At 49.6% G+C, this 20,733-nt stretch overlaps 1 protein-coding gene across 12 annotated transcripts in view; it reads left to right on the forward strand.

Annotated features, from left to right (window-relative positions):
- SGIP1 (SH3GL interacting endocytic adaptor 1) overlaps positions 1 to 20,733 on the forward strand; it is an 85,318-nt gene that overhangs the window by 43,792 nt on the left and 20,793 nt on the right. For 6 of the 12 annotated variants that reach the window (XM_068140851.1, XM_068140852.1, XM_068140850.1 and 3 more), the window contains 8 exons: positions 175 to 226; positions 1,384 to 1,469; positions 4,199 to 4,291; positions 6,894 to 6,968; positions 9,842 to 10,285; positions 13,852 to 13,976; positions 15,051 to 15,177; positions 19,253 to 19,312. In XM_068140851.1, the coding sequence (XP_067996952.1) occupies positions 175 to 226; positions 1,384 to 1,469; positions 4,199 to 4,291; positions 6,894 to 6,968; positions 9,842 to 10,285; positions 13,852 to 13,976; positions 15,051 to 15,177; positions 19,253 to 19,312 (1,062 nt within the window). The remainder of the gene's footprint in view (positions 1 to 174; positions 227 to 1,383; positions 1,470 to 4,198; positions 4,292 to 6,893; positions 6,969 to 9,841; positions 10,286 to 13,851; positions 13,977 to 15,050; positions 15,178 to 19,252; positions 19,313 to 20,733) is intronic. The other 6 variants (XM_068140856.1, XM_068140858.1, XM_068140859.1 and 3 more) reach the window with 3 other exon arrangements.

Consider the following 20,733-nt stretch of genomic DNA (forward strand, 5'->3'; position numbering starts at 1 on the left):
TTCTCTGATTCTACCAACATCTCCATAGCAGGTGTGGGATGGGACATGTGCTGTGCTGGTGGCACACCTGGTGTGAGGCCTCCTGACAGCATGGGGTCCAGGGAGGTTAAGGGTGATGCTCAGAAGTGGGCAGGGGATCACTTCTAGCCTCATGCTGTCCATTCTGTGCTGCAGGTGAGGAGATTGCACGGCCCCGACGCTCCACACCAACACTGGATTCTGCCAGGTCAGTATGGAGTCCATTGGGATAATGATCTAATGCTTGGCTGGGCATTTGCACCCTTGGATAGGTCCAACCCAGCAGAATGCAGCAAACTCTTTACTGCCCTACCAATATCTCCAACCCATCACCCAGCTGAGCTGCCCCAGTCTGGCTCATCAAGGACACTACTGCAGAAACATCACTTTTCAGTAATTTCTTGAGGGTCACAAACCAGCCAAATCTTTGTGTTCCGTGGCTTAAATAAGATGGACAAATGCAAGAGGAATAGGGAGTTCTGGGTCACAGAAGCTCTGAGTTGCTGCAAAATGAGTGGAGGTGACGGTAGGTCTCTCCAGAGCATGGCTGAACAGGAATGTGCAGAGCTGAGGTGCTGGTGGCAGCCGCACCTCTGGTTTCAATGCACAGCATCCATGCTGGCTTTCCACTCACAGCAGGAAGAACATCCACTGCTGGAAGCCATCTCCAGCCTGATCAATAGGTTGCGCTGTTAAGGATGTGCTGAAGGGACCTTTAAAGGTCCCTTCCAACCCAAAATGTATTACCATTCTATATTGATTGGAAAAGCAAACAGATTAGTTGGTGTAAAGAGAAGCCAAATCCCACCATCAGAGTCCTGAGCAGCTGCAGGACACAACTGAATGTGTGCTGGATGTAAGTGTGGCCCCTCACACCAAGAAGGACATTGAGATGCTGGAGCAGGACCAGAGAAGGGCAACAATGCTGGTAAAGGGACTGGAGAATAGGGCTGGTGAGGAGCAGATGAGGGAACTGGGGTTGTGCAGCCCAGAGAAAAGGAGGCTTAGGGGAGACCTTTTGGCTTTCTACAACTCCCTGAAAGGAGGTTGGAGTAAGGCAGAGGATAATCTCTTCTCCCAAGGAACAAATGAGGACAAGAGGAAACAGCCTCAAGTCACCCCAGGGGAGGTTTAGGCTAGACATGAGAAGCAATTTTTCCCTTGATGGTTGTCAAGGTCTGGCCCAGGCTGCCCAGGCCAGTGGTGGCGTCCCCATCCCTGGAGGGGTTTTAAAGCTGTGTAGATGTGGTGCTGAGGGATATGGTTTAGTGGTCAGACTGGTAGTGCTGGGTTGGGCTAGTTGGGCTCTATGATCTTGGAGATCTTTTCTAACCTAAGCAGTTCTGTGATTGTCTTCTCCCACAGCAAGAAAGCTGGGGAGGACCCTGCAGCACTGGCACCGCTCTTTGGGCCCCCATTGGAGTCAGCATTCGAGGAGCAAAAGCTGGATGGTGAGCTGGGGGACATGAGTGGCATCTCCTGGCAGTTCCAGGAAGAGTGGGGTCGGGGTGGATTGAAGTCCATTAATGACACGGTCTTGGGATGGGCCCTGAGAACAGCTAAGGGACTTTGCAATGTGCTTCAAGTGAAATGTTGGGTTTGCTATTGAGAAGCTCTGCCCATCTCCCTCAGAGCAGTTCAGCCATGGTAGCTGATATCTTCTGAGACCATGGCAGCACTTCAGCACCACCCTAATTTAACTGAAGGAAGGCATGAATGGAGCTTGTCTGCTGATGCTTCACAGCTCCTCATGACAGTGAAGCTGTCACCTCAGTAATGTCATTATTTCTCCATTGGACAGGAGTAGAAGGATGCTTTGCTCCCTTCCAGCCCTGTTTGTCCCAACTTTTGCAAAACACAGACACCTTCCAAAGATTCTTCTCCCCAAAGACCTGGAGCAGTTGGTTCCCAGAGAGGTTTCCTCTTCCTCTTCTGTTGTCCCTTGTAGCCTAGTTATGTCTTGTAATTAATGACCCTCATTCATTCTTTTAATCAAAGCTGTGTTTGCCTGCAGCTCTCTACAGACAGTCCCATAAAAAACAGTGCAAAAAGTTTAAATGAGATATCAAAAGAGTGGGATTTTACCTCAAAAGTTGATATACTTGGGTCTTTTAATCCCATTTTTTGATGGATCCCAACTGGATTTTTCATTTTAATACCATTTTTTCATGGTTCCAAATAGGATCTTTTCATTTTTATCACATTTTTGGATGGTTCCAATCTGGATCTTTTCAGTTTAATGCCTTATTTATGTTTTTTGATGGATCCAAATAGGATCTTTTCATTTTAATTCCATATTTTGATGACTCCTAACTGGATCTTTCATTTTAATACCATTTCTTGATGCCCCAAATCTGCATATTTTCATTTTAGTACAATTTTCAGATGAATCCAAATAGGATCCATCCATTTTTGGATGGATTCCAACTGGATCTTTCATTTTAATCCCATTTTTGGATGGCTTCAAATTAGATCTTTTCATTTTAGTACCATTTCAGATGGCTCCAAATGGGTCTTTTCATTTTAATTCCATATTTTGATGGATCCAAACTGGTTCTTTCATTTTAATACCATTTATTGGATGGATTCAAGTTTGACCTATGATCTAAATGCCATTATGGATGGCTCCACTCTGGACCTCTTAATTTTAGTACCATTTTCAGATGGCTCCAAATAGGATCTTTCCATTTTAATAACTTGGGTTTTGGACAGACCTAAATTGGATGGATCCAAACAGGATCTTTCCATTTAATCCCATTTGTGGGTGGATCCAAATGGGATCTTTCCATTTAATCCCATTTGTGGGTGGATCCAAATGGGATCTTTCCATTTAATCCCATTTGTGGGTGGATCCAAATGGGATCTTTCCATTTAATCCCATTTGTGGGTGGATCCAAACGGGATCTTTTCATTTAATCCCATTTTTGGGTGGATCCAAACAGGATCTGTCGTAGTGTTGGAAGGGTAAGGCCAAAAAGCCTCTTCCCTCCCCCCTGTAAAGTAAAGGGAAAGAAAGTTTGAAAGGGAAAGGGAAAAAAACCTCACAGCTGAATTAGCAAAGCAGGGGGGTGCTGCATATTTACAAAGCCGTTTAGGGAAACACAGGGAAATATATACAGAATTTACAATATATACAGAAATATACAACAAAGTAGCACAGAAATAAGAGAGTTCCCCCCCTCTGCTGAGGGGGTTCCCCACCTCAGCTCCCCCTTCTTTCCCCCTTTCCCCAGAGAGGGTTAGAAAGAGAGAAAAGAGAAAAAAAGTTAGAAGCAGTTATGTGTTAATTGGAAAGCGGTTAATACAGGCCTTGCAGCTTATCAGTTTCAAGGTCAAGCCTTGGCCGAAAGCCCAGAACGCTGTGAGCTGCAAAGCCACCAAAGGAGGAAAGACAGACTGACCAGAAAAGTGCAGGAATGCCCATGATATTCTGCTGCACTCCCAGTTCAGAAGGTTCTTCCTCCCAATCTACCAATGAAATTAGTTTAGATTCGTCTTTTCGTTTACAAACATCCGACTACCATATTCTCTTTCTTAAGGGGACAGCCTCAAACGGTCACAGGATCTTTCCATTTTAATCCCATTTTTGGGTGGATCCAAACTGGATCTTTCCATTTTAATCCCATTTTTGGGTGGATCCAAACTGGATCTTTCCATTTTAATCCCAATTTTTGTGTAGATCTCAATAGACTATTTTAGGTTTTAATACCCTTTTTTGATGGATCCAAACTGACTCTTTTAATTTTAATCCCATTTTTGGACAGCTCCAATCTGGATTTTTTAATTTCAATAGCTTTTTTTTTCCCCAGCACATTCTAAAATTCCAGACGATTTCCGCAATTAACGCACCGCTGCTTCACTTAATGCAATAAACCCCCTCAAACACATAAATGGCATTGTGGGGTTTGTCAAGCAGCATGAGTGTCAAACTAATTGCATGTCCTGTTTCAAAATCAGACAAGCCTGTAATTATCTATCATTACAGAAAGCCTTCCTGTCTTTAATTAACGAGAGGTTTCTCTGTCGCCGTTTAGTTTCTGCTCTTTGCAGGCCCCAGCTGAACGCGTCTCATCTGTGTGGTTTGGTGTTTGTAAGGAGATAGTTGGGTTTACCTTTTCCTTTTTCATGCCTATTTATTTATTTATGATTACTTATTTCTTTTTTTTTTTTTTTCCCCCAGCCACTGTAGATCAGCCTGAAATATGGGGTTCAGCCCAACCTGTCAACCCAAGTGTAGAGTCCCCAAAGCTACCAAGACCTTTTCCAACTGGAAGTAAGTGAGATTCTCAACCAAAAATGAATTAACATAGATAGAAGTCAAATAAAATGTTTAGCTTCTCCTCATCCATAATCCTGGCACTGTGCAATTGTGTGGCATCTTAATCACCAGAGGGTCTTCCTTGTCCCGGCTTGACTCTGGTTTGAACAGCATTGGAGTGGAGGAAGGACAGGGCTTTGATAATCTGTCCCCTCAATGGCCTCAAGTTGTACCAGAGGAGGTTTAGGTGAGACATGAGGAACAATTTCCTCCCCAAAAAGGCTGTCAAGGCCTGGCTGAGGCTGCCCAGGCCAGTGGTGGAGTATCCCCATCCTGGAGGGCTTTTAGAGCTGTGTAAATGTGGTGCTGCATGGTTTAGTGGCGACCTGGCACTGCTGGACTCAATGATCTTAAAGGTATTTTGCAACCTAAATGATTCTGTGATTCTTTGTTGAGAGATGAGATGGATAATACTCAAGATGGGAGTGATGATGTGCATCCTTCAGCAGGAATGTGCATCTGCCATGTGTGCTGAGTTTGTACAGCAAAACAGCTCTGGATATGGCAGTGGTCTGCATGGAGCCAGCAGTTAAACCTGCTCTGCTCTTGGAAACAAGGAGACCTGGTTATTCCTTCCATTATATTGAGACTCTATCTACAGTACTGAGGACAGCTCTGGAGTCATCAGCACATCAGAGGCAGGGACCTGTTGGACCAGGGCCAGAGGAGGTCACATCAGTGCTGGAATGGCTGGAAGCAGTCTGCTGTGAGGCCAGGCTAAGAGAGTTGGGGTTGTTCAGCCTGAGGAAGAGGAGGCTCCAGGCCTTTCAGGATTTCACTGTGCTGATCAGAAAGCTGGGGGCAGAATTTTGAGCAGGGCCTGTTGTGACATAACAAGGGGTGTGATGGTTTGAACTCAGAGGGGGATTCAGACTTGAGAGTAGGGAGAAATGTTTGACACAGGGTGATGAGACCCTGGATTTGTTTGCCCACACAGATGGTAGATGCCCCACCCCTGGAACTGTTTCAGGTCAAGTCATTTGGGGCTCTGAGCAGCCTCTGTAGTTGCAGATGTCCCTGCTGACTGCAGGGAGGTTGGTACTAGCTGAGCTTTACAGGTCCCTTCCCACCCCCCCACCCCAGTCTGTGATTCAGGTTAATGATGCGATTATTTGATCTGAAATGCTGGCAACACTGCTTTCCCTGGGCTAACATGAGGGTGGCCAACACAGTTCTGAATCCCCAGTTTTCATTGCAGCTGTTCTCCCCACCTGTGGCTGTTACAGGTACCCCAATTTTCCTCTGTAGCTGCAAAATCCCTCTTGCTTTTTTCTCCTGCTCCTTTCCCCCTGCCTCCCCCTAACCATTAGCACAACCTCTTCTATGCCAAACCCACCCCTGATGCTGCCAGATGGCCAGTGCTGTTGAGCCAAGGTCAAGACAATCTCTAACCACATCATGAGCTTGCCATGGGGATTGAGACTCTCATGATTTAAATGGTTGCAGAGTGGACAGTGCCACCCAGGCTGCTTCTCCAGGAGATTCCAAGTGGGATGCTATTTACATCTGCTTTGCAAGGAAGCCCCTGCAGAGCAGCACTGGGTTAATGAGCTGTGGTGTTCCTCTGCCCGCATGCATCCCAGAGCGGTGCGGGATGGGCATGAGGAGCATGGAGGCAGATAAATGCCTCAGAGCTCACAGGTTTTAATCAAAATAGTAATTGAGGTTTTCAAGCCATGAGTGGGATCTAAGATTTAAAAATGGGAGAAAAGCCGAACAAAAAAAAAAAACGCCCTCTAAAGGCAGCCCACCAAGATGCTCCCCCCACAAAGGCAGCCCACAGAGACGTCAGCCCAAAGGAAAAGTCCCCAAAACCAAATGAAAAGAAATCTCTAAAATCCAGCAAAAAAAGGTAATCCTCTCAAACACAACCCAGAATTCGCCCAAAACTCAAGAAACCCCTTCCCTCCACCCCTCAACAGAATGGGGCAGGGGAGGAGGGGAGGAACTAAACCAAACAGGTAAAACCCCTAAGTTCCAACAAGTAAACCCCTTATAACCCAACATAAAAAGCAAACCCAAATTAAACCAAGAGAACGCCCCAAACCCATGAAGTAAACCCTGAAAAATCAGCAAAGAAAATCCCCTAAAATCTAACAAAGACACCCCTAAAATCCAATGAGGACACCCCCCCCCAACCCTGATGGAACAAAACCCAATGGAAAAAAAAACAACCGAGCAAAAAAACCCCAAACAGCACTCCCCTACCTCCCCCCAAAAACCCTCAAAATCCAATGGAGGAAAAAAAGCAACCCCACAACCAAACCCTAAAACCAACAAAAAAAAAGCCAAAACCCCAAAGCAAAAACATCCAGGCCCCAAAACCCAACTGGGAAAGAAGCCCTTAAAATCCAATGAGGAACCCCTGTCCAAACCCCTGCCAGAAAAGCCCACCAGTGATTGCCGGTGACTCAGCCTCCTGGGTGGTAGGGCTGTTCCTGCTGGCCCAGCAATCCCCCAGGGCTGGATCTGCTTCCCACTTGGCAGCAGATCCCCCTTTCCATGCCTATTCCTAGTCTACAACTGGATGTTTTTCCCTCTTTTTGCTCTCTTGCAGCACCTCCACCGCTCCCACCGAAAAACATCCCGGCCACGCCACCGCGCACTGGCTCTCCTCTGACAGTGGGATTAGGTAAAAGCTTGGAATTGTGTCTTTGTTGTCCAGCCCTGCTAGATCCATCCAGAATCCTGGGGGTGGTGGGGTGTTAGGTCCCTCTGGCTGCATTTTGGACATGGATTTGGTCCCTGAGCATCTTTGTGTCTCAGAGTTCATGGTGCTTTATGGACGCTGTGGACAAGGGGATGCTTTAGAAGTGATGCAGAGATGACTTTGACCTCCTGAGCTGGTATCACTTGGGTGGAATTGATGCTCTTGGCCACTTGTAGAAATGAAATACAACATAAGGGTAAAGGTAGTGAGACATTGGAATAGGTCATGGATGCCCCATCCCTAGAGATGTTCAAGGCACGTATGAGGCCTTGAGCAACCTGATCTAGTGGAAGGTCTCCCTGCCCATGGCATGGGGGTTGGAACTAGATGATCATTCAGGTCTTTTCCAACCCAAACCATTCGATGATAGTGCTCAAAATTGGAGGTAAATACTGTTGGGATTTGGGAACAAGCATTGTCACCACCTGGAGCAGCACTTGCATGGTCTGTGCTTATCAAGTAACAGGGTAAGACGTGCCCAGTGGTTTTAGGGAGCTGCTCTCCTGCTCTCCCAAATTCCTCCTGCTGTTGGGGAAGGTGGGAAAAGCACTCCCTGGTCCTGCAGCCCGTGATGCAGATGGGAAAAGGAGACAGTGACATGGTAGATAGAGTAAATGATGGCTTGCAGGAAAGGGTTGAAGGACAAAAAGGGAGGTTGTGGATGCTCCTTTCCTGAAAGTGTCCCAGGCCAGGCTGGATGAAGCCCTGAGCAACCTGATCTGTTGTTGGAAGGTGTCCCTGGCCATGGCAGGGGGTTGGAACTAGATGATCTTTCAGGTCCCTTCCAATCAAAACCATTCTATGATGTTGTTGCAGCCAGAGGGACATAAAGTGCTTGTAAGAGTATAATTCATGGTGCTTTTTGCTGGGGGTTGCAAGTTTTGAGGGCAATCCCTGGTCTTTGGATAGAACATTGTATGAGGACAGACCATCCTGATACACACAGAGCACCTCCTGGTGTCGTTAACATCACTGATGAAATCCTTGGCTCTGAGCTTGCTGCTCTGTCCATCAGTATTCCATTCATGCTCCCTTGTCTTGATGTTTCTCTTCAAGCAGCCAGGCCTACGCATATAGACTCATCAACCAGAGCAAATGCAATGCCCAGCCATGTGTGATGGTTCATTTGCTGGCATCTGGCTTGCTGCACCCTTCAGCTTGTGTATCAAGAAGAATAAGTGGTAGAGGTTGATTTGCTTCTGCTTGAGGACATCTGAAGTTTATCTCCTAAATGGAGAAGGGCAGATGGTTCCTACAAAGGGAGGAACAGGGGTGGGATGCTGGAGGACACATTAATGTTGGCCAAATACACATGACCAAGGCCTTGGACAACCAAGTCTAGTTGAGAGGCTTCCCTGCTCTTGGCAAGGGGATGGAGTAATTATCTCAAAGGTCCCTTCCAGCCTAAGCCATTCTATGAGTAAGGGTCCTTGGGAAAGATAACTGTATGGAAAGGAAGGGTGGAGGATCTCCATCCTCTGGATGTGCAACACTTTTTGCTGATGAGTCCTACCTCCATGTTCAAAAACCAAGTGGATGTGGCACAGTCTAGTGGCCATGGAGGTGTTGGGTAGAAGGTTGGACTTGGTGATCTTAGAGGTCCTTTCCAACCTTAATCACTCTGTGATGTTATGTTGGTTATGATGTCAGATATGAATGTTGATGTGTGGTAGCTCAGGTAGTGAGAACAACCCTAAAATACCCTGGTTAAAATACCTCCATCTGCTGCTGCTTCCAACTGATAGCCTCTATGCTGAGGCTGGTGAGATGCTGGCTGGCAGAGAGGTGGTAGACACCCAATCCCTGAAACCATTCCTGGTCAGGCTGGTTCTGGCTTTGAGCAACCTGATTTAGGCTGGCTGCAGGATGGTTGGAATAGATGACCTTTAAAGGTCCTTTCCAGCCCAAACCAGTCTGTGGTTCTTTCCTATGATGTACACAAACCCTGTCTGCTATCCTGTTCTGCATGACCAACCCCAAGTGTTGAGTGTCCACCATGCTTAAATATATATATTTATAAACACAGATTTATAAATATATAGTGGAGTGTGCAAGAGAGCTGAATGTGTAAGCTTGATGTCTGCTGATGATTCTGAGTGATGATAATGTCAGAATTAGCCTGGAGAAGAGAGAGCTCCAGGATGATCTTCTGGTGGCCTTTTAGTACTTCTTGGGGCTGATCAGAAAGCTGAGGTCAGAGTTTTGAGCAGGGCCAGTTGTGACAGGGCAAGGGCCAATGTTTTGAACTAAAAGGGGGAGATTCAGCCTGGAGAGAAGGAAGAAAGATTTGACATTAAGACTTTGGTTGTCCAGACAGGTGGTAGATGCCCCATCCGTGAACCATTCCAGGTCAGATTGTTTGGGGCTCTGAGCAACCTGCTGTACATGATGTCCCTGCTGACTGCATGAGTGTTGGACTGGCTGACCCTTAAAGGTCCCTTCCAACCTATTCCATGACAGTGGTGTCATTTAGACACAACATAAGCAAGGTTGAGAGTCAGTTGTACATTTTAGGAGGCTATGAGACCATTGCCTACTAGGAGGAAGAAGAGAAGGGCTTGGCTTGTGGTGCATGCTCACTCTCATCCTGCCTTTGGATTTCAGTCCAGTGTGGTTCATTGTACATGGCACCTGGCCTGCCCTCGAGTCTCTCTTGCCCATGAATTATATACTGATCAAACCCGGTGCTTCTAGAGCACCCTCTTCTCTAGTTGGTGTAGAGCCCCAGTAGAGGCCAGCATGGCCGCAGTGCTCTCGGTTGATGCTAAGTGTAAAACCAACTGCTTTGACTGCAGGAGGGGACCAGCCAGCAGCAGAGCTCAAAAGGGACAAGCTCCCATCCATCAATGACTTGGACAGCATTTTTGGCCCCGTGCCATCCCCCAAGTCTCCCGCTCTTAACGCAGAAGCCAAGTGGGTCAATTTTTCTGATCAATCCCCGGAAAGCGTGGCTCCGGAGCTGACCCCCCGGGAAAAAACGGGGTCCCCGTCGGCGGTCGATGCTCCTCCAGCAGCCGAGCCCAGCCGCCCGCTCCCCTCACCGCTCCACCTGGAAGAGGTTCCCAAGAAGGTTTCTGAGCAGCCTCACTTTAAGGATGATAACATGGAGCCGGTCGCCTCTCCCAAAGATTTTGGGCTGGGACAGAGAGCGACCCCACCTCCCCCTCCGCCACCCACCTACCGCACGGTGGTCTCCTCACCCGGACCGGGCGCCAGCAGCGGCACGGGAAGCCCCAGCGGTACGTCCCGCGGCCTTGGCTGTGCTTCGGTGTGGCCGTGACCGCCTTCGCCCTCCCTTCCCGCCTGGTTGTGCCTGTGCCCCATTGCCCGCGCTCCCACCCGGCCCTCTCGTGCTTCCACGTCTGTCCTCAGCCTCCTGTGTCCTCTCCTCCCCGCTCCTTGCTGCGTGTCTGCTGGGTCTGACAGCCTTTCCCCCAAGCTCCTCCGAACCACCCTTCCCACCTCTGATGTGTGCTTAAACCCCCTGATGGAAAATTTGGCACAGGGTTGCTGTTGCTGCAGCTCTATCCTCAGTAGGCTTCAAAGTGAACATTCCAGGCAGATCATTTGAGCAAGCCTCAGAACCAGGGTAGCGTTAAGCCTGTTGGAGGCAATACAGGTCACTATATATTGTCACTACTCTCAGAGGTGGCACGGGTCTGAATGTCTCTTGGTCCCTTGACGGTGAGAGCGGTGAATGCCCAAGTGGACCTGGAGAACCAGTTTCCAAGGTGAACCTCTCACTAGCACAGAACCTGATCGGTGTGTCTGGCTTCTCCTGCTCAATTATAAATGTCTCTGTGCCCAGCAGGGCAAACAAGCTAGCAGAGGTCAGCTTACACAAGCTCTTCCATGGTGCTTGAAAAGGTGCAACCTGAGCGTGTTATTTCAGCAGCTGCCCCCAGGGCTCTTGCTGTACTGGTGCAGCCATGATCTGCAGGTCTCCATCCCCACAAGCCACCATCCTTGAGAGTGGTGGAGAGTGCTACCCCCTTGCAAGCACCTCCACCCGTGCAGGAGATGATCGGTGAGTTGGGTGTGCAGCTCCCCAGCCTCCTGTGAAAGCCATGCCATCTGCTCTGGTGGCTTGTCACCTCCAGTGACAGAGTGGTGAAGCTCCTAGGGGTGTCTCACTGAGTGTAGCTGTAGCTGGGAGTGTGGCTTTGCTTCAGTGGTGGTGGCTTTTCTGTGACACTTTGGTGAGGTGGGGGGGTTGGGGTCTGCACTGGGGCTGCAGCATCCAGCTGCCACTGAAAATAGTTGGAGGTGGGATGTCTCCAGGACAGCAGCAGCAGAAAACAGCAAACTCCTTCCTAAACTGTTCTCCATTCTGCTGCCGACTGAGCAACTGCCTTGAGTGAAGACCTGCAGCTTCAGGACCTGCTGGTGCCTCCACATGTTGGGACGAATGGAGCAATCCCACTCAGTGAAGCAGCACTTGCCTGTTTGAGAAGATCCATGTTTCTGCTCCAGAAATGACCTCCTGCCTCAGCTTGGGCTGCTCCAGCCCCCCACCACCTCAGCCCTACCCAACCTAGCCAGCTCTAAAAATACGCACACAAAAATCATGCAGATCTTCAGAAAATTGCATCCTGGGGGGGTGGGGTGGGTGTGTGGACATACCAACCTCTCCTCTCCACCCTTCCTAGGCTCCAGGGGTGTCCAGGAGCCAGGGGGCAGAACTGTCCCAGGATACCCTTCTGCTCACAGTGGGTGTCGCCAAGGTAGAGTTGGGGAATGGCATGTCAGCAGGCTTCTGCTTTTGTGCTGGTTTACAACCTGCTGCCACAGTTTCTTGGTGTAGAAGGTATCAAGAGGTACATTGCTCTCCTAGGGAGCTGAAAGAGCTGAGGAATAAACATCTTGGATGGAAGCTGGCAGTTGGTAGGGCTTTGGTGGGCTGGGGGCAAGATGTGCCCTCAAAGTCTCCACCTTACCACACTCATTCAGGTTACTTTCCTTGGATAATTCCCATTTTATCAAACTTTAATGGGGGTAAGGAAGGAAAAATTCCAACTGCTCAGGCTTCTAAGGGAATAAAAAAGCTGGAGTTTTGGAGATGCACAAGTGATGGCAAAGATTTGTTCTCTAAACAAGTCCAGCTCTCATCTGAACCTTCTCCTGTTGGGCTCTCAGTCTCATTCCTGGGGAGGTAGCTTTGATGTTTCCCTAATCTGAGCTGTTACCCCAAAAATAATAAACTTGAGTCTCTCCTCCACAGAGGTTGGTAGCAGATGCCAGCTCAGCTGCACTGCTTAAGAGGGTTACTGTCCCCTCTCTCCCTCCTCTTGACTTGGTGCAGTCTCTTGGTGCATTACCAGCTAGTGCTGAATTTACGCTGGAAGGAATTTCTCTGCATGGAGCAAAAGACTCTGCTGGGTATCCTCTTAAGTATCTGAAAATTGTGACTTTGGTGAAAAAAGTCCCCCTGGCACTAAGGCAGCAGCTGCTGACTACATGAACCTCAGCCACAGCAAGACCACCTTCTCTGAAACCCACCCAGAGAGCTGGGAAATGCATTTTGCTCCCAGCAGATCTGATAACCTTGCTCTTCCACCTGTCCTCCTTTTCTCTTTGATAAAGCTTCACCCATCTCACCAGGCTCCTCCTGCTAGCAGACCAACCCAAATCACCAGTGCTGCTGCCCCAGGAGCTCCTTGGCCCCTGGGGAGCTTGTTGGTCCCCAGGAGCAGTGGTATCAACATAGTGTTGAGCATATCTGGTTTTCAGGCTTATGCCTCCTTTGATAATGATTTTGCTTCTGGCTGTGGTAGCCAGGTACCTGCCGCAGGTCGACATCCCCTGTGACAAATTAGTTGCTGTCACCAGTCCTGAGAAATCCTCCTCCCATCCAAAGGAGCTAGTGTGCAGCAATGGTCAGAGGGAGGTTGTGTGGGGCAAGTATGGCTACTGCAGCTCCTGGGGAAGAAGCCTTTGCTTCAGCCTGGACAGGCTGGAGAGCTGGGCAGAGGGGAACCTCATGAAGTTCAACAAGGGCAAATGTAGGGTTCTGCACCTGGGGAGAAAGAAGTCCCTGCAGCCGTGCAGGTGAGGGGTGACCTGTTGGCAGGTGGTTTCATGGAGAAGGACCTGGGAGTGCTGGTGAGGAACAAGTTCACAATGAGCCAGCAATGTGCCCTGATTGCCAAGAAGGCCAATGGTCGCCTGGGGTGCATGAAGGAGAGCATGGCCAGCAGGTCCAGTGGTGTTCTCCACCCCCTCCACTCTGCCCTAGGGAGGCCACATCTGGAGTACTGGGTCCAGTTCTGGGATTCCCAGTTCAAGAGAGATGGGGAACTACCAGAAAGAGTCCAGTGGAAGCTGCAAAGAGGCTGAGGGTCCTGGAGCATCTCTGTGAGGAGGAAAGGCTGAGACCTGGGGCTGTTGAGCCTGCAGAAGAGCAGCCTGAGAGGGGATCTGACCGATGCTCAACAAGAGATAAAGGACCCGGGAGGGGGGAGTGTGGCAAGAGGGTGGAGACAGACTGTTCTCAGTGGTGCCCAGCCACAGGACAAGGGGTAATGGGCACAAATTCTTTGTTGAGAGGGTGCTGGAGCAGGCTGCCCATAGAGGTTATGGAATCTCCTCCTCTGACCACCTGGCCCTTGTGCTCCTGGTAAGGCTGCTATGGGTGCCCCTGGTTCAGCAGGGGGGGTTGGATTGGATGATCTCCAGAAGCCCCTTCCAACCCTTGCTCTTGTACAATATTGTGATTTGAGAAGGGATGTGGATGGGTAGAGGGACCTGGGGATGGGTAGCTATGGAGCTTGCCCTGCAGCACACTCACAGCTTCTATTTGTTGCAGGTTCCTCATCTCCAGCTCGCCCTGGCACGCCGCTGGCTGCCTGTGGCACACCACCCCCACCCCCACCCCGGCCTCCATCCCGGCCCAAGCTGCCCCCTGGCAAGCCCACTGCCGTGGCTGATGTGGTGAGTTCTGTGGGACAGGAAAATGGCAAGCAGAGAACTTGAACTGGGGGGGAGGGTGTGGTCTGCATCTTCAGTTCAGTGAGATGGAATAATGGGCAGGGGGACTTGTTGGGAGCAAGTAATGAGCAGCTGCTGCCTGGGCTCATTAGAGTCTTCTTAAATTTGGTTATCAAGACAAATATGTGACAGGTTTAAATTGAAGAGGGAGATTCAGACGGGAGAGAAGGAAGAAGTGTTTGGCACTGAGGGTGGTGGGACCTTGGCCCAGGTTGCCCAGAGAAGTGAGAGATGCCTCATCCCTGGGACTGTTCCAGGTGAGGTTGTTGGGGGCTCTGAGCATTCTGCTCTAGTTGTAGATGTCCCTGCTGACCACAGGAAGGCTGGACCAGCTGACCTTTAAAGGTCTCTTCCCCCTGAACCATGATTCTATGATACAAATTTATCCTCAGAGGATCCATAAGGACTCAACAACCTGGTCTGCAGTAACCTGGCACGTAGTGGCTAGTACAGCCTTCCCCATACTGGGTGCATTAAATCCATCTTATAGGCCCTTGGAGGTCCCATTCTCTGTGCAGATAGGAACATCGAATGCCTAGACCCAGGTGATGGTGGAAAATGCCTGCCATTTTTCTAGGTCTACCCTAAAACCCTTTGGCACTGAAAGAACCAATGGGGAGGGACTTTTCACAAGGGCTTATAGCGATAGAACAAAGGGGAATGGATTTGAGCTGGAAGAGGTGAGACTGAGACTGGAGATTAGGAAGAAATTCTTTACACTGAGGGTAGTGAGACACTGGAACAAGTTGCCCAGGGAGGTTGTGGAAGCTCCAAGCCTGGAGGTGCTTAAGTCCAAGTTGGATGAGGTCTTGAGGTGTTCCTGCCCAAACCATTCTTTGATTGTTTCAACCAACGTCATTCAACTTTGTGCTAACCCAACAAGAATGGTAGGAGGTTCTGAGGGTTGTAGCTTCAGGAGAAAGCTTCTGTTTGTTTGATGCAAATGTCACAGTGTGTGTATTTTCATTAACTTTTTGTTATTTTTATGTTTGTTTGTTTGTTTGTTTTTTCCTACAGTCCAGGCCTTTTAGTCCTCCTATTCACTCCTCCAGCCCTCCTCCGATAGCACCTTTAGCCCGTGCTGAAAGTACTTCTTCCATCTCTTCTACCAATTCCCTGAGTGCAGCCACCACTCCCACTGTTGGTAAAAACATAACAGCACTGCTGTTCTTTCACCTTTCCTACCTCTCAAACCTCCTTAAAAGGACCTTGTCATTTGTTAGGTGGTTCTTTGCGTTCACCTTCATCAACATCCACCAGGTTCTTAAATGCAAAGAGGGATTTGAAGGGTGGAGAGGTCATGAAGGTGATGCTGCTAGGGAAGATGTTTTGGGGGGGCATCTGTAAATGGTGTGAAAAAGAACGGTTTGGTGAAGGCAGAGGTTGTCACCAAAGGAGATATATCTAGGTCTAATTGAAGAAGTTCCTGTTCACTGTGGAAATATGGGACTAGGTGATCCCTCCCTGGAGGTGTTCAAGGCCAGGTTGGATGAGGCCTTGAGCCACCTGGTCCAGTGGAAGGTGTCCCTGCCCATGGCAGGGGGGTTGGAACTAGATCATCTTTAAGGTCTTTTCTAACCCAAACCATTCTGTGTTCTATGACCTTGAAAGATCCTATCCCACCTAAGGCATTCTAAGATGTGCTTATGGTCTATACATTTGGTCAAAATAAGGGGGGAGGGATGCTTCTACTTGAAGGGAAGGGGGCTGGAAGCCAGACCCTTGGGATCTGGGAGACAACTAATTGGAATCTCTTTGTCTTAAATTCTTATTTCTCATTAAAGTGGTAGCAGGAAATGGGGTCTTGGAAGAAAGCTCTTCCAAACTGTTAGCTTGATGTCCTAGACCAGACCAAAGTGCTGCAGTTTTCTTTTGGAGGAGTAGTCTGAAAAATAAGGGTTTTCCAAACCCCAACAGCTTCTGGGGCTTGAGACAAGACAAGCAAATAAAGTGTCTGGCAGCTCCCAGGCTCTATGTGCTGGGACCTCCTGTGCCCTCCTACTCTGTCCCTCCCCGTCCCCTCTGTCCTGGCTGCCAGCGCTCCCTCCTCCACCATCCCTGCCATCCCATCGTTGCTCCCCACAGTTCCATCATCTCCCAGGAACACCTCTCCTCCTTTTTTTCTTTCTTTCCTTTCCATGTCTTTTGTGATGAGCACACCTGGTTTGCATGGTGGGGAAGGAGCTTTGCAAGGCATGGCTGGCACAGGCTGGCAGATGGACTCTGTGGAGGGAGCTGAAACCCCAAGCCTGCAATAACCCAAACCTTGCTGGTCCTCACGTGTGCTCAGCCACAGTCCTGGCTGCACTTCCCACCAGCTGTCACCTTATAAGCCATGGGGAGCAGCAGTATCACCACCCCAACACCACCTTTGCTGACTGGAAGATGATAAGGTGGCCTGAGCCATGCTGTGGGTGTTGTCCCTATGGTGTTGGTGGGCACCCAACCCCTCTGTAGGTTTGCTGGAGTCTCCAACCTGCGTCTCCATCCTGTTGTTTGCTTCACTTTGGAGGTGTTGTAGATGCCTGTACCTGTTCGCCGGCTGTTGGTCACCGTCACAGCATGCTGCTGGAAACTGAAATGCATCTTCAGCAAGGGGCTGGTCAGCCCTGAGCATCCCTAGTGTGTTGGCTTTTGGTCCTGTCTGTGCCCATGGTCCTGCAGCCCACCCCTGGGGCTGGTGGTGGCTTCAACCGGTGCCTGTGGGCATGATGGCCAAGGGTGCTGTGGTGGTAAACATGATTTTGGTGGAGGGGAGCAGCCAGGCTGAGTACAGAGATGGTCATGGGGGCTTCAGGAGGCTGGGGGAGGTGACTGTGAAATGGGGCGGCTTGCTGCTCCTGTGGGCTGAGCAGTGGTGGGTCCCTTAGGCTCTTGTTTGGAAGTTCTGGTTTTTTTCTCTCTAATGTATATTTTTATGAACAAAATATTCTACTCAATGTTTTTTGACCTACGCACTGTGAGCAACAGGGCTGATGTGGCTGGGGGAGGGTGGGGAGGGGGGTGGGCAAGAAGCTGTGCCCACTGTGAAACCAGCACCTCCTACTCTCTCCCAGAGGGATTTCCTTAAAGTGGAACCCAAAACATGGGCTCTGGGGTCACCTTTTGGTAGAGGGACACTAAATGGGGCAGCTAGGAGAAGGAGACCCAGGCTGAGGTTTTGCATTTCCAGCTCTGTGCAAACCAAGTGGTGTGTGCCGCATTGCCAGGATTTGGCCTGGGAAAAGCCACATGGAGAGGCAGATGGAGTTTGGGAGCTGCTCTGGGAAAGCCCAAGCATCTTCTCATTGTCCCTACTAAGCTGGCTGCAGCACTGCTGACCCAGTGCTGGGTGACCATGCATGCACCAGGCTGAACCCCATAGAGGAGGAGAGAGAAATGTAATTCCTGGGGTTTTCAGATCAAAAGAGGAAAAGATGAGATGTAAGGAGTGCAGGGCTTAGGAGCAAGGAAGGTCTGTATGCATGGCAGTGGGTTGGGGAACACTGAGGGTCTGATGTGACCACCACAGGGCCGGGACACACCAACTAGTCTGGGGCTGCCCACAGCCCTCAGCTTGCCACTGGGTCTGGTTCCACCTCACTCTCCACCTTTGATTTAAGGGTGGTGGAACACTGGTACAGGTTGCCCAGAGAAGTGGTGGGAGTCTCCATCTCTGGAGACATTCCAAACCCACCTGGGCATGTTTCTGTGTGATCTTCTCTAGGTGAACTTGCCTTGGCAGGGAGGTTGGATTGGATGATATCCAGAGGTCTCTTCCAACCCCTCCCATTCTGTGATTCTGTCTTCTGTCCCCTGTGGCAAAGTCCAAGGGAGTTTGTCCATGAGCACGTAGAAGACTTCTTTGGTGTACTTGTCCTCTGTGCTGGTCTGGTTTGCTTTTGGTGTGGTCTCCTGTGCATTTTGAACAATTGATTGCAAAGAAAGGAGCTGTTCTTTCTGTGTCAGTGCCCCTTCCATCATCTCCCTCCTTCAAAGCCCTACTCTGTCTTCTTCCTGTTGCCGCAGCGTGCTGCTTGGTCTCGGTTGGGATTTGTGGTTTGGGGTTTTTTGGTGGCTGTTTGTTTGGGGTTGGGTTTTTTTGTTTGTTTCATTCTTTTCTGCTTTCTTCCCCTTTTTTGGTGTTTTTTCTGCTTGTGTTATCAGAAGATGATGCTTTTATTGACAAACTGCCCGCGTTTGAAAGGCACTGTGAGATGCCCGCAGGTACTGTACAAAGCCTGGGCACCTTCGACTCATCTGCCTTTGGAGCTTGGTGGCTGTGGGCACCCCGAGCCCTGGCACCCACCACTCGCAGCACCTTGCATGACAGTTTCTCAGTCATAAAAAAAAAAAAAGGGACAGTGAGGTGAAAGATCTTCACCTGCTGAAGCCCAAAGGGTTCATTTTTCATCCCGCTCCACCCGAGTTATTGCAGCATTACCTGGTGTCTAAAGTGGCTTTGGAAGCAATGTGAGTGCAGGGAGCTGGTGGTTGTGAAAGGAAAGGAGAAGGCCTTGAGCAACCTGGTCTAGTGGAAGGTGTCCCTGCCTGTGGCAGCAGGATTGGAACTAGACGATCTATAAGGTCCCAATCCAAACTATTCTAGGATCTAGTTGGAGGCATCCCTGTTTATTGCAGGGGGGTTGGAACAAGATGATCTTTAAGGTCCCTTCCAACCCAAAGCATCCTATGACATTCCAGTTAGGCACCTCCTGCTCTATGTGCTTGTGTCTGTTTATCTGCAAGTGTTACATCCTGGAACACAACAGAACAACACCTATGTGTCACTGTCACCGAGTTTTGCACGCTGGTGTGGCATGGGTACAGCGTCCCACCGGCGGGACACTCGGTGGTGTGGCAGAGGTCTCACCAGAGCTGAAGAGGAGCAAAACCAGGGGGATTAGAGTCTGATAACAGAATGCATGAGCCAAGAATTCTCTTCTTTGGATCACACACACACAAAAAGGGAACACTCCCAAAAATCCTTCCCAGGCAGGCAAAACCAGTCTTCCATCTGGGCTTCCATAGCTTTTGCTTTCTGCTTTCTGTTTCCTAAACCAAAAACCCCCCAGAGTTTCAGAGCCTCCCCTCACCTTTTCCTTGCACGTGAACAGCTTGCAGCGCCTCGCCCCTTCCCTGTAGCGAGATAAATGACCTGCTCTTTGACTCACACTTGTGTCCTTCTCTCTTCCCTCTCCTTAACCTTTCCCATCCCGCTTCAACTCCCGGCCATACAGAGAATGAACAGCCTTCCCTCGTTTGGTTTGACAGAGGAAAGTTTTATTTGACTTTCGAAGGTAAGTAGTGCACAGCACCACCTGGTAACCACCTTGCTCCCCCTTGCTCTTGCTCTCTGATTCCCGGGGTTTCCTCCAAAGGCTTCTCCAGTCTGGCTTTTCCCTGCCAAATTCAGTGTCTACTAAGGTGACATCACAAGTTCAACCCAGAACCATTTTGGATTTGTGCCACATATCAACCTGCTTTAGCAGGGTGGGTTGGACTAGATGATCTCCAGAGGTCCTTTCCAACCTCTACCATTCTGTAATTCCATCCTCACGATCCATTTGCCTCTTCATTTCCTACAAAAACAACCCAACCAATCCCAACCCCAACCAAATCTTCACTGAGACTGCGGTGAAAACCAGAGAGCGAAGCCGCTTGCACTGCCGAAGAACTTGACTCTGTCAACCAGGGCTTCTTTCTACTCTCCCTTGCCAGCTGCTCCTTATGTAGGCTGTGACACAGTACAATTAATTAAAAACCAGAGGGTGATGATGGGTTCTTGGCCAAACCAGAGCTTCTTCCTCATCTCCACCAGTTTTTTTTCCACAGCAAGAGGTTGGGAGAGTGCTGGTAGCACCAGCAAGCAGAGCTGAAATGCCACCAGGTTGTGCTGCTGGGATGGCTGGTAGGAGGCATTGCAGGTTTTGGGGTCCCTCACTGGTGAGAAGGTGCTTTGGGGAGGATGTGGGGGTGAGGAGAGCTTGTTTTGGGGTGGATGGCAGCTTCTCTGAGCAGCACCACTCCTCAGAGAGGGCAGACGTATGTGTGACTGGATGGCCACCCTGCTCCAAGAGCCCTGAGGCTTTGGAGGAAAAGGCCTTAAGTTGTGCCTGGGGAGGTTTAGGTTGGACATGAGGAGCAATTTGTTCATGGAAAGGTTCGTCAAGGACTGGAACAGGGCAGTGGTGGAGTTCCCACCCCTGGAGAAGTTTCAGAGCTGCTGATATGTGGTGCTGAGGGATGTGGTTTAGTGGTGATCTGGTAGTGCTGAGTTAATAGTTAGGCTTAGTGGTCTCAAAGGTCTTTTCCAATCAAAACAATTCTGTGATTCCATGATTCTTAACTTTTCATCAGCTAGAGCTGCTGGGCTCCAGGATCTTTGCTCTGAGGTTTAGACTAGAGGTGAGGAGGAAGTTCTTCACCGAGCGAGTAATTCGTCATTGGAACGGGTTGCTCAGGGAGGTGGTTGAGTCATCGACCCTGGAGGTGTTCAAGGGGAGATTGGACGTGGCACTTGGTGCCATGGTCTAGGCATGGGGTCTGTGTTGATAGGTTGGACTCGATGATCCTCAAGGTCCTTTCCAACCTAAGTGATACTGTGATACTGTGATGGTCCCTGCTTTAAAGGCAGCTCCTGGCTTCAGCCTGGGAGGAGACCATGGAGGAACTGCTTCCTCCTGACCCTCCATGCAGTTCTGCTGTTCCCAGCAAAAAA

Source organism: Melanerpes formicivorus, unplaced genomic scaffold (genome assembly GCF_026170545.1).
Source record: "Melanerpes formicivorus ecotype bairdi unplaced genomic scaffold, bMelFor1.0.p_v2 SCAF_7, whole genome shotgun sequence".
Taxonomy (NCBI): domain Eukaryota; kingdom Metazoa; phylum Chordata; class Aves; order Piciformes; family Picidae; genus Melanerpes; species Melanerpes formicivorus.